This window comes from Zingiber officinale, chromosome 3A, assembly GCF_018446385.1.
Source record: "Zingiber officinale cultivar Zhangliang chromosome 3A, Zo_v1.1, whole genome shotgun sequence".
In the NCBI taxonomy this organism is placed as follows: domain Eukaryota; kingdom Viridiplantae; phylum Streptophyta; class Magnoliopsida; order Zingiberales; family Zingiberaceae; genus Zingiber; species Zingiber officinale.
The window spans coordinates 47,432,561-47,452,125 of NC_055990.1; the positions used below are offsets into that span (position 1 = coordinate 47,432,561).

Consider the following 19,565-nt stretch of genomic DNA (forward strand, 5'->3'; position numbering starts at 1 on the left):
ATGTCGAAAAACAAGTCGAGAGGTAATAAGAGCAAATTATGAAAAGAGCCAAGTGAAAAACTATGAAAATTAATAATGATAACCACTGAATATTAGTTTTTTAACCTTAGAATTATTTAACCTGTCATGTGTTATATTACATTATTATAATTTGGGCCCGGCGAGTAAAATGTGTTCTCTGCACAAATTATATAATAACAGGCATACTTTATGGGAATAAAATAGTGTGATCCAAGGCATCCAACAAAAGAATTGCCATGGGCCATTTAGATCATACCTTGGCATTCTGTTTCAGAGTTGAATGAAGCATGGTATCGAATGCTAATTGATACCTTGACTACCATATGCAGATCAAATTTTAAACATGGCCATATAATTTTTGGGTCTACAATTCAACAACTGTACAAAGATGAGAAGTGGGATTTCTTTTTTACAGGTTATATGGGTACTAGAAATTGAAAGTAAATCGATACCTGCACACATCATTATGCAGATGCTTTTTATAGGATTTACAAAGTTGGAAGATACAGCATATTTTGGACAACACAGGCAGCCCTTTGATGATATTTAAGTGTATATTGTAGAAAAGATCAGTTTGATGTTGACTTTAGCCGGCGGGAATCAGTTTCCAAAAACCGCACGTATTCCTCCTGTAACATCTGGCCACCATTCACTAAGTCGAAGCTGCACCTACAGAAGCTGGAGGAAGAAAAAAATAGAACAAGGAGGGATCTTAGCAAAAAGAAAATAAATCATTTGACCAACTTTGACATAAAATGGCGAAATTAGAGGAAATATGAAGTAGAGTCCATAATTAAATTCAATCCTATACCAGTATAATTAACAAAGATCTAAAAGTAATATAATACAACCCAATAAAAATAATTTATTTTTTTTATCTTCTATATTTTTATTTTTTTAAAAAACTTAATCATTATGACTATGGCAAACAAGCAATCATTTCACGAAACTTTTAACAAAACATTACTTGGATGTTGTACCTTTAAAAGGTAATAAAACGATTGATAGACAGATTGTTAAATCACATTATGTAAATCTTTGTGAGACGAGAAATGGTAGAAACCAATAGACCTAGTCAAATTCCTAGTCTGCCCACTCTTTATGCAAGGTGTTGTTGTAATGGATAGTTCAGGGAGGGAGGCAAGCAGATTGGTCAAAGGTTATCATAGAGAGTCAGGTGGCATTATGGGAGTGGAGATAGATGCAAATATCGTATCGGACAATTAACTTAATGTGGCTCTCAATGCCAAGCGACAAAGACGACAACAAAGCTTCATCAGATTTCAACACTTATGAGTGAAAATCTATATGAGGAATAACAAGATAATTATAATTTATTTCATTTTTCCCCTTCTTTTTATAAGGTAAGCATTTATTTTCTTCATTCAGTGCTACCTTCTCTCCTCAATTTCGAACTCCTGTTCTAGCTTCTTCACAATATCTGAAGACCCACTTTTGTTTCCCAGGTTAGAACTGTAATCTTATTTAGGTGACTTATTTCCATAGTTGAAAATAAAAGGGTGGCACCCTCCTAATTAGGCATGTAGTGTTTTCATTCCTGCAATGTGATTCCTTAGCCGATGCCTTACTTTTAATATATATTATTCTTCACCTAATCCTTACCTTTAGCAAGTATACGAAGTTGCCTACATCAGTTAGACATTACAATATGTTTTTCTTAGTTCTAGATAAACTTCTCGCTTTTCTTTCTCCTAAAAGTCAACAGACGCAATAAACTATAAGTTAAACACTCTAGAAACAGACTCAAGAGACAAGTACCAAGATCTTCCATTCAAAAAGAAAAAGGACAATTTGTAATGAAGAAATTTTGTTCTTACGAGCTACTTATTCTCAAAGACGCTACATAAAATCTATAACAGAGTGGTCCATAAAATCAACTGTGCTACGAAAGGATAAGATACAGGTACCTATCCCAAATAGCTGGAACAAATTGATGCTTAAGAAATTTCAATACCATGGAATACCACCAAACCACAATCAAAGAGAGTTTTGGATCATAGTTTTAGATTGTATGTACTCACAAAGTTTAAATTTAAAATATGATATCAAAACATCATAAGTAGTTCACAGAACAAGATTTCTTAAATTGAACAGGGCAGAGCCATGTCAGGAATAAAGAAAATGCATTTTGCTGTGAAAAAAATCAGCATGATAAAAAGTTGTGGGTTAAATCAAGTCAATTATACCTAAGAAAGGTTATCAATTATACCTAAGAAAGGTTATTGGCCCTTTCCTTCACCTGTCTCCTTATATTCTTTCCACTTATTTCTTCTAGCTACTATTCTTATTTTTAAGCATACATTAAATTACCCAAGAATGTCATGCAATAGCTTTCAGCACAATATCAGATTGAGGAAGTATGCTGACATATCATTCATCTGGAATTATTTAACCAAAGGATGGCATAAAATTGGTAATATTTTGGTAAGTGGTATAGAAGAGCATAGTGGAATGAAGCTTTCATGATGGGTTGTGAATAACAAATATCTTAGAGAAGATAAACCTGGCATGCAAATGGAAGAAATCTACCATCTATACTAATTTTGCCTTTAGTACAAGGTAGCCTGATTAGTACCTGCCATCCATGCCAACAATCATAACCGAGTTTTGTGATCCAAATGCAGCAATATAACGAGTAACCTCTGGCAAGTGAAACTGAGCAAAAGACCATTCAGAACTGAAATACTTAGGCAAGACACCTGATCAAACCACCCAATTAGAGAAGGATCATGCATCTATTGAGAAAGCTAGGCATGAAGACAAGCATCCTCGACAAATAACAAAAATTCAAGTATCAAAAAATTCAGTTTTTCATATTGAAAATACAAGGTAATTCAAAGTAAGGTTCGAATCATATAGAAGAGCATAGTCTAATAGTCAATCATTTTGGTGATTTTAGAAATCATGAATTGTAAGATTCATGTTCAAATGATAAACAAGAAAAAATTATCTTACTAAAATTTGTAAGAATATCATATTTAACATTTTTAACATCTACATTAAAAAAGAAAAATGTCACAAATACTAAAAGAGTCATATTATCTCAAAAAAATACACTAAAGTTTTATCTAGCTTTTATATGACTGAATTACATTTAAAAAAAAATCAAAAAGACACATGTCGCTCCATATCCTCCTCAATTGAGATATTATCATCTACATTAAGATATCACATTATCTTGATCTATCGTAGTCTTCCTTTTCCTCTTTGGCTTCTTTCTCAATAATTGCCTTCACCAGTAAAAGGGAAGAAGCTTTTAATGTCTTGGTCAACAAATCAGCAAATCATCACATTCATAGTTGAGGACAAAAATAGGAGAAATAATTAGTCTTATGGTTGAAGAAGCTTAACGAACAGGTGAGGGCAATAGACATTGGTTGAAGAAGCTTTTCATGTCTTGGTCAACAAATCAGCAAGTCATCAACATGGATTGTTGAGGACAAAAATCAGGACAAATAATCAGTTTTTTTGTTAAAGAAGCTTAAGGAACAGGTAAGGAATGCTGAGGAAAATAGAGAGGAGATGCCCTTTGATCAAAGGCGCTCAAGGAATATAGACGTCAATGTGGATTAAAAGACTTCTAGCCAACATGGATTACTAAGGATGCTCAAGAAATACAAATATCAGCTACATTTGGTCAATGACTGATTCCTGAAGACAAGTGTTAAGAGATACTCTGTGGTCAAAGATGCAAGAGGAAGAAGCTCCCAAAGCTTCAGACCAAGCCAACTGTTTGAGAAGGCCCAACAGGGTTGAGGATGATGAGCCATGGTTAAAGAAGCAACCTTTGATGAGAACAGGCTCGTAGACAACGAGCTATCACCTAAAGAAGTAGGCTCCAACAAGCAAAGGGTTGAAGAAAATACATGCAGAGGGTCAAGATGAATCATTAAAGAGAATTTTTTAACCAAAAATTAATTATGCAGAAGTGTTCATTTACCATATTATATCCAATTCATAGTTAATTTCAAAATTGGAAATTGGTTGATTAGTAACAAATTGGTTTGAATTTTATAAAAGTGAACTGATTCTTGATCCAAACAATTCACCCATATGGTTTGAACCTTTTTCAATGCTAATTAAATAGAATAGTTCAATTCGAATTGTGAATCATATGAGTCTAATAACAATGCTCTTTATTGCATATTGTAGAACTGTTTGGTAAATTTCCTTTATGAACCAAAAGCTCAATGTAGAACAATGGTATTACTTTTTAAAATTGAATGGGTGTTAAAGGCAGACAATCAATCACCAAGAACCTTGATATGGTTTTTACGGTACAAGTATCTGAACCTCAACCCTGCAAATGTTTTGACATACAGTTTCACTTACAGTCGCTAGCACTCAGCAGGTTCACACCTTCTGGCAAACTGGTAATGTGGTCTTCCAATGATCTGAAGTTTCAAATTAAATATTAACATTGTCCTTCTCTTGTTCTAGTGCTTTCTATTACTTTGCCACAAGTATGGACTTACCTAAAAAACTGTCGGTCAAACCTTTTTATATAAAAGTTTAGCCAGTCAATACTTGAGTCTGATATGGTCTCGAATATAGGATCGAGTCACAGGTCGAGATCCGGATCCGTACATGGTCATGCAACACGTAAGGGGGAAAGGGAGGTGGAAAAAGACTCGTTCTAGACAGAGTCCAAATCACTCAAGGGGGAAGACTCGTCCTAGACAGAGTCCTAATTGCTCAATTTTTCTCTCCCCTTTTATTAATAATGACACTCCTTATATAAGGAGTCAAACATGACAAGATTAGGAAAGACCAACCATAAAGGAAAACAATGAATCAAAAAAAGAAAAGCTAATTAGGCCATTATTTGTTTTCTACTATAGCAGTAGTTAAATTAGGTCATTATTTATTTTCTACTAATTAGACAATAGCTAATTAGGTAGTAATTAATTTCCTTCTAACTATAGCGATGTTCAACAAAGGCGTCCACCTCGGCGTCCACATCATCACTCCCCTCCTCGATACTGAGCTTGTCCTCAAGCTCGAAAGCAGGGTATAACGCCACTAATAGCATGAAGGGAAATTTTTGAATTCACTTCCCCCTCTTCCTCACCTTCCCTGTCATCATCAGACACTTCAATCTAAAACATACATTTACACTTGTGATCCGTGGAGTAGGATTCATCATAGTTAAAACAAAGGCCCTTGGCTCTCCGTTCTGCCATCTCGGCGCGAGTCAAACGCTTGAAAAATGAAATAGGTGGAGTCTCCTTGCTGATGTCCGGGGTCCTGGTCTTCGCCAAAGGAGGGCCTCCACTGCTGGTGTTGAGATTGGTTGTGGTCCCGCCCTAATTCGTGCGCAGCAGCCCCCCACCTTGATGGAAGCACTGCTTCCGTTCTAGTGCCCTAGCCATATTCATTGCAATGCCTAGGTTTTCAGGCTTCTGCAGTTCGATGTCGATACGGAGATCTTCGACTAGCCCTGCAGTGAATAAGTCAACTTGTTGTTGTGGTCGGAGGTCGAAGGTCCGAGGTCCGAGCGAGGTGAGATTGAAATTGGTGCTGATAGTCTTCTACAGAGCCTGTCTGCTTCAGATTTGCTAGCTCTCCCAAAGGATTGTTGCTTAGGGTCGGGCCAAAGTGGATATCACAGTGGTCTCTGAACTGCTTCCAAGTCATCTCTGGCTCTTCTTGCTCTACCTGATCAAACCAAAGTTGGGCTTCCCCTACCAAGTGGAGGCAGGAAGGACAACCTTGTCAGCCTCTGTGGTCCTTTGATTGGTAAAGAATTTTTCGCACCTTTTAACCCAGCTCAGGATCCCCTTCTCCAAAATAGGTGGGGAACTCCATCTTTGAGTATCGCGGAGCCATGGTGCTGCTGGTTGGCAGTTCAGGTCTGACCTGTGAGCCTCTAGAAGGGTCATACTCTGCGCTGGTAGGGTTGTCTGCAGTGTGCAAAGGTCGTCGTCTAACATCTTGAACAGTACGGGAAATCTCGGCAATCTGCTCCTCTAGTCCTTGTTGGCAGGAAGTGATCTACTCCATGAAAACTTGTTGTGACATCAATCTTTCCATGAAGGTCTCGAGTTTGGATGTGATAGGAACCGTGTCACCCATGACCGGCTCTAATACCAAGTTGATATGGTCCCGAGTCTAGGATCGAGTCACAGGTCGAGATCTGGATCCGTACTTGGTCATGCAACACGTAAGGGGAGAAGAGAGGAGGAAAAAGACTCATCCTAGACAGAGTCCAAATCACTCAAGGGGGAAGACTCGTCCTAGACAGAATCCTAATTGCTCAATTTTTCTCTCCCCTTTTATTAATAATGACACTCCTTGTATAAGGAGTCAAACATGACAAGATTTGGAAAGACCAACCATAAAGGAAAACAAGGAATCAAGCTAATTAGGCCATTATTTATTTTCTACTATAGTAGTAGTTAAATTAGGCCATTATTTATTTTCTACTAATTAGGTAATAGCTATTTTATTTCTAATAACTAATTAGGTAGTAATTAATTTGCTTTCAACTATAGTGATGTACAACAAAGGCATCCACCTCGCCGTCCACATCAGAGTCCTATCCAATGAGAACTCTAGGTGTGAATTTTAAACCAAATGTCAAAAAGACACTTTGCACCATTAGGACTGAATAATAGTTTAATTCAAGGATTCTTTAGTATACCCTTAATAGATGTTGCAATAAGTAAACAGAAATCAGATTAATAAATATGATTTATATTTTTAAATAGCTATTGAGCTGTAACACAAGTCAGAATCACCACAAATCAACAATTCTAGAGATATTCCTCGACTATAGTAGATATTCTAACAGGCTTTTTTGTTTCTAAGAAAATAAATCAAACCGAATCCATCAATCAGTGGAATTATTCTAATAGGTATTGTTGCCAGCATAAACAATACAGAAAAGAACAAGCAGTGGCCTAGGCACGAATGGCATACCTCTCATGAAATGCAGTGATGAGTTGGTATTCGTTCCAGTGTTTGTAGATACAAGGGCATTGAGACTACTAGAAGAGTTCTGATGAGCAATTCCTGGAGCTTGAGCATATGCAAGTTGGGTGGAAGCATCTTCTCCAGCCACTCTAACTCGAAGACTAAACACATGAATAGTTCCTTTGTCACTTGAAACAACCAGCCACTGTACATTTGGAGAAAGGGCAATGCTATATATTTCAGCTCTATCTAGTCCTCTGCGTACCTATACTTTTATTGACAAGAAATATATAAGTGCATAAAATGAGTCAACACACAAAATAATATGGTTACCAATCAATGAGCAAATATTCATCATAGACAGTATTAGTCTACAATGACAGATTGTTACAGAACGAAAGAAAATGCAAATAAATAAATAAAACAAAATAAAATAAAGCATATAACTTCATAACACTAAGAAGTGACACATTTATACTCTCATCCTCTATGTAGATGAAAGGCTAAAAGCATAGTTAGAAAGCTAATATCCTTAAAGAAACCAGAGGGAAGCAACTTTAATCTTGTCAAATGTGAAATTTAGCAAGCATTTTCCCAGAATTAGAAAAAAAAAAGGAAAAAAAGGACATAAACTAAGCTAAACAACCAGCTAATCTAACTCACAGTCTCACACTAGAGTATTGCAACGTTAAACACACTAAAATTCCTACATTTAGATAAATCAATTACCTAAATCACTATAATATAAAAAATTAGCTCTAGTAAAGTCTTGAACCAGCAAAAGAGCCCTTATGCTTTTTTTTCACAAAAAAAAAAACCCTTAAGCAACTAGCGATCATTGACTAATTTGTGAGCTTGTCAGAATGTGGATTATACATTCAAAAGGTTGAGAAAGATAATAGTAATGGATATACTTTCCTAAGTGTCTAGCAAAACCATTGGGAGCAAGGAAATGAGTTTGTACCTTTTCTAAATATATCACAGCCTAAATGTTTCCAATAAAATTAGAGCACTACAACCAAAATAAGGAGCATGTTCTACTTCTTATCAGATCAGTAGCATAAGGCAAAGCTTGAAGTTCTACCTCTTGCAGTTGTGTACCATCCATGGTGTTAAATATTCTGATCAATGTGCCTTTTGTGCTTGCAGTGGCTAGAAGTAGCCCATCCAAGGTAAGAGTCATACAAGATATCTGAGAATCATGAGCACTAAAAGATTTTGTCATCTTCAAACCAAAATGTTCAACTCGGACATCTCCCCGATGCAAACCAGGGTATGCCAACACAGAGGTGCTGGAATGATGTGAGAGACAACAAAGTCCTTTAGGATTAGATAGAGTCTCTATTTGATGAAGTAGCTTCAGGTCTGTGAAATCATATACATAAATCTTATGCTCAAGAACTATGACAATACGATCTCGTCTTAGTTTCACTCCTCGGACATCAGATCTATATGTAAATTCGCCAATGCAACGACTCTGATGATCATCCCAGATCACTACTTTGTTAGGTGGATATTGTGTATTGGAACCACTGCCTACGAGAGCTAGGATATTGGAACGAAAAAACATTTCAACAATGCCAAAGCCCCCACTTTTCAAATCTCTCCTAAAGGTTTCTTTGAAAGTGTTGCAGTTATAAATCCTGAAACCATTGCTTGTTCCAACTGAAAAGCATCCATAGTCTTGATTCCAAGTCACTGATAGCAGCTCACTTTGATTACTATCATCACTGTCAGTTGGGTCCATTTGACTAGTAGCTGAAGATAGCCATGGCTGTGATGGTTCCAATGAGGCAATCCTCATTGGTGGATTAATGTTCCTTGTTGAAATTGTTGAGCTCATTGAGGCTGTAGACAAGAATAAAAATGACAAAAGAAGTCAGGTCATTGTAAAGCCAGTGAGTCAACTTGGACTATAGTGGATTTGCCAGCCTAATGTGAGAATGTAAAGACATTAGAAGTTAAGACCGACTACAATCAATTAAATTATCCTATGTTTAGGAATTAAGACTTGTGCATGATCCTATAAAGCACTGAAAACTAATGTCAGTGATCTGGTAGGTGAATTTAGCATGAGAAAGAAAAAGAAAACTAATCATAGAGAACAGAGATGTAAATGTGAAAAAAGGAGAGGAGATAACAGCTGTTTAACTAGATACAACAATATCATTCTCTGAGATGAACTTAGCAGCTATCAGTTGCATCCTACATTGTGGCACAACAATAAGTAATGGGTGTTTTTAAAGAAACTAGGGTATCTTGACTAGCCTGCAAAAGGGTCTACCATATTCAGAGAAAATAATCTAGATTATATGGAAGACAGGTAAAATACAAATATACACATATGTGAGTTGTTTCCTTGAGAGGATATATACATGGGAGGTTAGATAATTTGAATATTCAAATGACAATTATATCAAAGATTTCTTTACTCTTCTTTCTCATTGTTTCTCTTTCAGACACCTTCAGCAACCTATCTGCAACCATAGACTTTAATGCTGACAGCCTCTGGTTAGTGATTTGGCTTGACAAGCTACTACACAGGCACTCATCATTGAACATAACACCCTTGTAGCTCTATCACAGCTGGACCACCTGGTGATGGATTGACTGATGAGTGAGCATCTCATACCGCAACCACTTGTTCAGTCACAACAACAACAACATCACCTCCTCAAGTCAAGGACCACTTGTCAATTCTTTAATTTATTGATCCTTCACCTCTAGATACCTAGTTGTGGTTCACAACATGAAAACCAAAGCAAGCCAACCTCCTCGACCTGGATGTAGGAATCAGGGAGCAACATGTTCACTCAATGCAACCACAAGGTTGTTGCCGCAATGAGGATCACAGTGCTCGTGTACACCATATAGAGAACATATCCAATGTCAGTACTGCCACTATCGCCATTGGAAGAAGAATGATGGGAAAGGGAGCAACAGCAAACCAAATTTGGCAGAAGGATAGAAGTAGAATTTTGATTAGTTTTGATCAGATTTTGAGTGGATGTTATGAAGGATGGATGCTCAAATTCATCCAGCAAAATGGTCATCCATCTGTGAACTTATCCACTGCTCCTTAGCCATCCATCAAGGAAACATGGACTTAATCTCCATTTAGAATTTCTAGCTCATTCTTATGGTATCAGTTAACTTGTGTTTGATTTCAGTGAAATACAAGTCTAATAAATAACATATCAGATGCCAACCAAATTTGACAAAAATACAGAAAATTACATTCTGTTTACTACATTAAACAATTCAAGTATTCTATTTTGGATCTGCTTCTCATGACAGTTCAAGCCAGTTTTTTATACATCCGACTCAGAAGCTAATAGTGCATGAATAGAAAAACAAATTTTCTTTAGTGTGGGGAACACGAATCCTCTAGAATAGTCAACACATAGTGGCAAAGGATATGTAACAAAACTTCAAGGGTATGACTTGTTCGTTACCATGATCCAGAGAGCAAAGTGAAAGATAAAACTTCGACCATCCAACTTACTTAAGGAGCTAGCGTAAAGAATAAGAACATAAATCAGAACAACCAACATTCATCTCCCAGAGAAATCTTAACGCGATTACGCACCAATTTTTTTTTTTTGGGATAAAGACAAACAACTAACTCCAAAAGGAACGAGTCGGTAAGCAGAAAAAAGCTTCAGTGTAACACAAGAACGAGGAAGCTATCTACCTGGCAACATTTCCAACATTGCAATCGACCAAAGTTGGAGGTAAACAAATCAAGTAAATACAGGGAAACAGAACCTTGCAGATCGAAGTCGAATCTCCAAGAGAAGACCGGTCAGAGCTCCACGGGAAGCATGATTCCACCAGATCAGGGACAGTAAAAGGGGTGAAGCAAGAGAGAGAAAGACGCAGAGGACCTTGGCGAAGAGATCCAAAAAGACCTCGAGCTTTCCCACCCACCTCTCCCCCTTTTATTACGGCCAAGCGAAGGAAGGGAACGAGAACGAGGTCGAAGAAAAGGAAAGATCCAGTACAGCGTCCCCTCCTGATGGTGGCGAAACTTGTCATTTGCAATTGTAACGTCTGCCGTCCGTTCCTGTGACTATCACATGCACGACGTCAGTTCATTTGCCTGGCTCGACCACGAAGAACGGCGAAGATGATGGAGCTTCTCGATGAACGGACGTGATGGTGTGGAGTTCCGCATGCGTGAGTAAATTTACACTATCTCCGTTCATATGTAAATAATCATTGCGGGAGGGTCACGATGAGAAAGATCAAAATGAGAATAATCATATATACAGAAATTGACCCTAAAGATTACAGCTGACATCCAGTGTCACTGAGTCACAGTTCGCTTCTGGTCCTCTCTTCTTCTGGATAGCCTGTAAAACTCTGTTTTTTTTTTTTACTTGTTTTATTTTTAAATAAGAAAGGCAATTTTCTCCTCTTACAAAATAAATTTTAATACTACTTTCATTGTAATATTTTTTGTGAATATTTTTTTTTTGAAAAGCCATGCTTTATCTTGGGCATTTGTAATTCTGAATTTCAAAAAAAATGTAATGAGTTTTCAACAATCACCGGGAACACGTGATAGGCAAATATGGATTTAACCACAGATTGTACGACAGGCTCTTAAATACAAAATCCACTAATCTGAGGTGATCATAAGAAGACATAATTCCCAACAACCTACTACTAGTCTAGATGGTTCGACAGCAATGACCATATCGACATGTGACTCACGCAATTGAAGTCGACTTCAATGCATAGATAAAGGCTTATCCATTTGTATCATATATGTTTCCTCCAAAAATCAAGAATAAGAATCAGCAGAATCAGCTCTCATCAGAGACTTGTGAGAAGACAATATGTGCGATCTCTTGTACGGCAGCGCCTCACTAGCAAAGCTCCGACCTCTAATCATTTTGGAAACAGTGGTTGTCGTGCTTGATTCCACCATTGAAGTGAGTACTGCATTTTCAGTGATACCACCGGTTATTTCACCACCAGCATCCGCATGTCCCTGGAGTCGGAAGGTAAATTCAAGGATCTGAATAGAGTTATAAATAAGTCAAGTCGAGTCGAATTTTAGAGTGTTTAAATTTATTTGATAAGGTAATCAAGTCGAATCAAGCCAAGTTTAAAATGAACCAAGCTTTTGAAATGAGTGTTCAACCTTGGCTTGATTTATTTTTTATGAGCTTAAGCTTGTTTGAAACTTGACTTGAGTTTGATTTATTTAGATGTTATCAAGCTCTCAATTCAAGCTTAGCTTGAGCTTGGTTCAAACTTGACTTGAGCTTGGTTCGAGCTTAGTTCGTTTAGATCTTATCAAACTTTCAATTCAAGCTTGTTTGATTATTTGAAACTTTTAGTTGTTAGATTGATTATTAAACTTGATAATTTAAATTTATTTATTTTATTTTATTATTTATTTAGCATATTGAAAAGAGTTTTATTAATGAATACGATTCGTGAACATTGTTCATGAACGTTGTTCACGAATGTTAATGAGCTGAACACGTATTCAAGCTTGTTTATTTAGCTTAACGAGCTGTTCAAGCTTGTTTGTTTAATTAATTTTATGTATATTGAATGAACATAAACAAGCTCTTACCAAGCCGAACACCAAGCTTGTACACAAACGCTTAGTTCATTTACAACTCTAGTTTTGAAGGGCATCGCCCATGGAAGGTCGGTCTGCCCCAACACTAGCCACACATTTCTCTGCAGTCTCGGCAAACTTCTCAAAACTTTTTAGAGTCATCCTACCCTTCAAATAGGGATCGATGATATCGACAAGGTTGTCATTCTGCTGACAGTGAACTGCTCAATCAGCCAAGTTCACTTGTTCATCTGGAAGCATGTGGGTAAGCGTAGGCCGAGCACAGAGGACTTCAAACAATACAACCCCAAAAGAGAAAACATTAGATTTCTCAGTGAGCTAGTGCCTCCAAGCGTACTCAGGGTCAAGGTAACCAAAGCTTCCCTTCACCATTGTGTTGACATGGGTGTCATCCAAGGCTGGGAGAATTTTTGAAAGTCCGAAGTCTGAAACTTTGGCGACCTAATTTTCATCTAGCAATATGTTTGTGGTCTTGACATCTCGATGTATGACGATATGCTTTGCACCTGTGTGAAGGTAATGCAACCCTCGTGCAACCCCGATGCAAATCTCAAGTCTTTGTTTTCATGAAAGTGGTGGCTTATGAGAATTATAGAGGTGATCACGAAGTGTACCACAAGCCATATAGTCGTAGACTAAGATCATTTCAGAGTTCTCCTGACAGTAGCCGATCAAAGAGACAAGGTGTATGTGTCGGAGTTTTGAGAGTGTCTCAATTTCAGAATGGAACTCATGGACACCTTGATCGGACCTTGGGTTACTACGCTTGACTGCAACCTTCATGCCCATGACGTTAATCTCCCCAAGATAGACCTTCCCAGACCCACCAACCCCAAGAAGAAGAGACTCATTAAAGTCTTTTGTGGCAGCCTTGATCGTTGCAATGGAGAAATGTCGACAAAGATTAGCAGGGATTGGCAAGGCATAACAACTAGAAGTCTCCTAGTAAGCGACAACTTTCTTCTTCCTTTGGCACCTACATAATAGAATGAGGCAAAAAGCAACCAACAAGACAACAACACCGCCAACAGTAGAAGGAACAACCTTATGATTCTTCCTGCTTGATACGGTGCATGATGATGGGTCTGATAAAAATATGGCAGTCAGAAGTCAAGGGGGCGTAGTAGTCAAAAGTCAAGAGACGTGACAATCAGAAGTCAAGGAGACATGGCAGTGAATAGGTAGGGAACGATGCCAGCAACCTGATTCCCAGCCGGGTTCCAATAGATCGGGATTCCAGATCTGAGACACCTGGGTAGATAGTCAGATGACACCTGATCAGTATTTGATGGGTTAAGCTCTCACGGCCTGACGATACGTAAACCCGATGCTCTCGGTAAGCTAAAGCTCTCGGTCAGCCAACTCCCAGCCAGCTCCGAGACTATCTCTCCACAGCCTCGACCTCCCAAGGTCTAGACCAGGTGTTATACCCGACTGATCATCCCGGGCTATCCTATTCCTTCTCGATCGGGACTGAGGGCGGGACTATCTCTCCATAGCCTCGACCTCCCAAGGTCTAGACCAGGTGTTATACCCGACTAATCATCCCGGACTATCCTACTCCTTCTCGGTCGGGACGGGTACAGGACAACGAGATCAGAGAATCATAACCGTCTGTCAGAGAATAACTGTCAAGTGTCAGGGAATATTCCAATGACATGCAACCACCTATGAATGGAACCTTTCTTCAGGCTACAGGAGGATGTCACGTGTCCTCCATCACCCGACAAGGCTTGACACCCGACATTCTCTGACATCGGTCAGGCTCCAGAAGATATGCACTATCATATAAAAAGAGAAGTCCTCTCCCTCGCGCAGGTACGCTCTCTCGCACATTCGCATTTTTCTTCTACTTTCTTTCTTCTTCGTACACTGTTCTTCTCGGGAAAAAGACCTGACTTGAGTGTCGGAGGGCCTGCTCCGGGGACTTTTTCCCTAGTTTCTGGCCTCTAACGCCCGTGTGTTCACCTGAGTGTGCGCAGAACTCAGGTACCGCCGGTTCCAACGTCCTCGCCCGTCAATGCCACGTGGAAGCCCCTTTTCGGAAGAATATACGAGAAATGTGTCTCAGTCACCCCCCCCCCCCGGCGGGGTCAACATCCACACCAGCTCATCAGGCCTTCATCTAACTCAGATTCCGGACAAGATCAATTTAGCGTCGTCTATGGGAATCTGCTTCACTTGTTCTGGAACGTGAAGATGAAGGATACTGGACGAATCAACGTGACCATGATGGCAGGGGAGTACGAGCTATTCAAAGAAGCTAAGAGAAGAGCGACTTCCGAAAAACAGACCACTACCTCGCGACCATACAAAATGCCCGCTATTTCCAAGGACCCAACTCACGTTTCAGGCAGAGGGTCTAAGAGGAAGCAACCTGAAGAATTCCCCCCAGCTTTCTACCGGGAACGAGTCTCGGACTACCACCATAAGGGCCCAGACTGTTTTAATAAGAAAGAGCAACTGCAGGCCTCTATGACGGAAAGCTCCCTGCCCAGGGATTCAAAGAAGAGGAAGGCTATAGTTCTCCAAGAGGAGCCTCGAGGGGAACCTGATGAGCAAGTGCCCTTCTTTTTAGGGGTACTAGAAGAGAAACTATCGAAGGGATACAAGCCCCCGACCATTTTGTTGGTTGCTACTCGGAATACCGTCCTAGTTCTCCTATACAAAAATTTATACAAGCATAGAACTATCCTAGCTACCCATGTGTTCTTCTAAAGTTAAATTTGGATTACAAACGATGCTTAACATTATTAATCCAAATTTTCCCTTTAGAAGTTAAACTTGAATTGGGAACGAAACTTAACATTCTTACTTCAAGTTCAACCGATGTGATCTTCCTAAGTTAAACCATATTACAAAAGTTGATCAAATATCTATTTCAAGAATCGACTTCCAGGTCAAACGTGGCGAGGCACTAGGCCTTCTTGGGTATGAGATCATCCACCATTGTCTAGACAAAGCCTTTTAAAGAAATCGAATATTTAAACTTCTCACAGTAAACAAGGTTTAACAATAGAGACCTCAATAGAAACACATTATCAAAACATGAAATCGAAACGAAAATTGATAACAAAAATGATAATTAAAATCGATAACCTCTTGTGTTTGGTTTTACAAGATCTATACAAAAGAATGCACTAGTTATGATGCAGAATTAAATAACTAGTTATACCTCTTATAGCTTATAGACCTCACGATCTTCTATTGTATTCCTCTTCTTATCTCGGGCGTCGTGTGGACGACGATCTACCAAGACGAGACTCCACCAAAACCTTCTTCTTCCTTCCAAGTTTCGGCCACCAACAATCTCCTAGAGATGAAGAACTTCGACCACCAACCAAGCTCCAAGGGATGCTAAGAAACAATGTCTCCTTTCTCTACTTCTTCTCCAAGCTAAATCCGACCACCAAAATCTCCCCAAGAGTTGATGCTGCCGGCCACCAAAGAAGAAGAAAAGGAGGAGAGGAAGGATGAGGGCCGACCACCACCAAGGAAGAGAGGAGAGGAATAATAGATGTGTTGTTATGAGGTGAGCCACCTCTACCCTCTCTTTTATATTCCTTGGTCTTGGCAAATAAGGAAAGTTTTAAACATAATTAAAACTTCCTTATATTCCTTGCCAATGTCTAAGAAAGAAAATTTAATTAAAACTTCCTTATAAACCTTTAATAGTCGACCCCTACCTTGTTCTCCAAACAAGGAAAGTTTTAAACAAAAATTAAAACTTCCTTAATTGTTTCCGGTAAGAAATTATAATTAAAAAAAATTCTTTCTTTAAATCCCTTCATGGTTGATTAAAAGGAAAGTTTTATAAATTAAAATCTCTCTTTTAAAACATGTGGATGGTTACAAAAAGAAAATTTTTATCAAAAATTAAAATCTTCCTTTAAACTACAAATAAGGAAAGATATCAAACCTTTCTCTTAATCCTTTGTAGAAAACTATAAAAGGAAAGATTTATAATTTTAAAACTTTCTTTTAAAATCATAGCTTCCACATAAGGAAAGATTTAAAATTTATCAAAAAATTTAAATCTTCCTTTTAACTACAAATAAGGAAAGATATCAAACTTTTCTCTTAATCCTTTATAGAAAGCTATAAAAAGAAAGATTTATAATTTTAAAACTTTCTTTTAAAACCATTGCTTCCACATAAGGAAAGATTTAAAATTTATCAAAAAATTAAAATCTTCCTTTTAACTACAAATAAGGAAAGATATCAAACCTTTCTCTTAATCCTTTGTAAAAAGCTATAAAAGGATAGATTTATAATTTTAAAACTCTCTTTCAATGTGAATGTGGTCGGCCACCCTTGCTTGGCCTCCAAGCTAGGGCTGGCCACAACTTGAACCCTTCTAACCTTGGTTTGGCTGGCCTTAGCTTGGGCTCCAAGCTTGGCTTGGTCAGCCACCTTAAGGTGGGTAAGAAAGTGGGTATTGGTGGATATAATACTTTATAAATAAGAGGCTACAATATGGACCGAGAGGAGGAATTGGTTTTGGTCTCCCGATGAGCTTGAGCTTCCCATGTTCGCCCTGAACACTCAACTCAAGTTCATCAATAATAACTCATACCACTAAAGAGTTATTATTGCACTACCGCACCAATCTCATATTTCTATATGAGCTCCTTCTTATCATGAGTGTGTTAGTCTCCCGGTGTTTAAGATATTGAATGTCCACTAATTAAATAAGTTACTGACAACTCACTTAATTAATATCTAGCTCCAAGAGTATTATCACTCAACCTTATCGTCATGTCGGACTAAGTCCACCTGCAGGGTTTACATGACAATGCTTATGAGCTCCTCAAGGGGACATCATCAACCTAGATTATTAGGACACAGTTTCATTCTATAATCAACAACACACCATATAAATAATATTATTTCCTAACTTATCGGACCTATTGATTTAACGAGCTAAATCACACCCTTTGATAAATTAAAGAAATAAATACTAGTATTTCAAAAACCCTCATAGACATCAATTTTCCACCGGCGCCTATTACATTTTCGACCGATGTCTATGAAGCAGATGTAAAAGGTCTGTCATTTTAGACATCGGGTTAAAACCGGTGTAGTATCACTTAACGACACCGGTGTTCGAATCGGTTATTAACCGGTGTAGTATAACTTAACGACATCGTTTCATCAACGGTGTAAAACTGATGTAATATTATATGTTAATAACACCAGTTTTGGCAGCGGTATACGACCGATGTAATATTAGTTAATAACACCGGTTTTGCAGCAGTGGAAAACCGATGTAATATCATTATTTTTTAACAGCACAAATTTGATTTCCGAAACCGACAGTAACAAAAAAAAATACACAAATTACACAAATATTTTTCATTCAACAGTATCCATAAAATACACAAATATTCACAAATTACATAAATAATCTTCTTACAACAGTATCCATAAAATACACAAACATTCTTTTTACATCAAAAGCTAATAGATATCAGAATCAAGGTAGAACATTCTTTTAACAACACATCAAGGTAGAACCGCACTTCAAATGTAATCTAGCATGCATCCAGCCCACTCAAACCGCACTTCATCAATTTCAACTCTGGAGTACTTGAGATTTGTAAACTGTAAAAACACATAAATAATATATTAGTAAATCAAGACCAAAAATCATAGTTGAAAAAGCAGTAAGAACACCAGGTAACAAGATGAGTAATTGGAATGCTTAAAAAGAGAAACGTTCATCAATTATCTCAACCACAAATAAATAGAAAGAAGAATCATAGATGTAAGATACTGATATAGTCCAACACCGACACAAATTCAAAGAAGAAATTACCTATCTTTGTAAGCTGAAGCCAAATTTACATGGGCTTCTGGCATAGTTGGTCTGATATTCACAGCACGTATATAATCCTGAATTGCTTCAGTAACTCTACCAATCTCCTTAAATGTGTTCCCTCTATTGACAAGACCATCAGCAGCAGTCTGCGAAGAACTTCATTGTAACAGGCTATCGCTTCTGCATAATTTCCCTGGTGTAATACAAGAGAACTATCAATTTCCAACTAGGGGCAAAGACAGCAAAGAAGATGATAGACAAATTATATGACTTTCTTCCATTAAATGAGGCAATATGTAGTAACTCTCAAACTAGCAATGAAAAAGGCAGATATAGTACTCTACCTGTTGCAATAGCCAAGTTGTTGAAGGGTGCAGATATCCCTGTTGTAACTGCTAAAGCTGCCTTATAGAATGATGCAGCAACACTCATCATGTTGCTGCATGAAGAGAAGTTTCATTAAGGAACAAAAATAAATTATCCGCACAGTTGTCATCAAACATTTCTAAAGCTTACCAATCCATGTATATGTTGCCAAGGCTTGACAATGCTTGTGGATGGTTAGGTTGTAAAGCAAAGCATGACTTGGGAAAAATTATTAAAATGAAGTTATTCAACAAGGGAAAAAAACTTAAGAGAATAAAAATATCCAAATTAAAAAGTCACCCTATAATGTCCAGCGTCTTTGAGAGCATTCCCCTTTTAATGTGCAAGAAAGTCGATCATTAACTAACCTGTCTCACCATCAAGAAGGATACCACATTTTGACATATTAGACCATTATCAACTTACCAGATTATTGTAAGCTTCAATAAAAATAGAATCACAGTTGATAGCTTGCTTGTAATGCAGAATTGCCATGTCAACTTGACTTTGTTCATAATAGATGCCAGCAAGGTTTCCTACGTCCAGATATCCCCAATGCATAGTTGACATAATAAACTCTCTTCAGAGCATAGTTTACAGCAAAGTTATCCACAAAATCAAAAAGATATTAACAGTCCTGTGGAAAAATAGGAGTTATTGAATCACGTAGCATATTCCAGTGAAAGTATTATGCAACAGTAATGTTATGAAGAACCTGAAATAAATAGAAAATGATTAAGAGTTCACACAAACAAGAACTACACATAGTAAATAAACTTCTCTTCTTTTGTATGCAAGTCAACAACAAATCATCATGTA

At 37.8% G+C, this 19,565-nt stretch overlaps 1 protein-coding gene and 1 pseudogene across 1 annotated transcript; both read right to left on the reverse strand.

Annotated features, from left to right (window-relative positions):
* Positions 1–345: 345 nt before the first annotated feature.
* On the reverse strand, positions 346–10,891 carry LOC122051850 (autophagy-related protein 18d-like). The gene is made up of 5 exons (XM_042613152.1): positions 10,726–10,891; positions 8,042–8,805; positions 6,964–7,222; positions 2,618–2,741; positions 346–699 (listed from the first exon to the last, which is right to left on the reverse strand). Exons 2-5 carry the CDS (start codon positions 8,798–8,800, stop codon positions 591–593), a joined length of 1,251 nt encoding a protein of 416 aa, XP_042469086.1. The 5' UTR covers positions 8,801–8,805; positions 10,726–10,891; the 3' UTR covers positions 346–590.
* A 1,707-nt stretch (positions 10,892–12,598) lies between these two features.
* On the reverse strand, positions 12,599–19,307 carry LOC122050395 (annotated as a pseudogene).
* Positions 19,308–19,565: the final 258 nt, after the last annotated feature.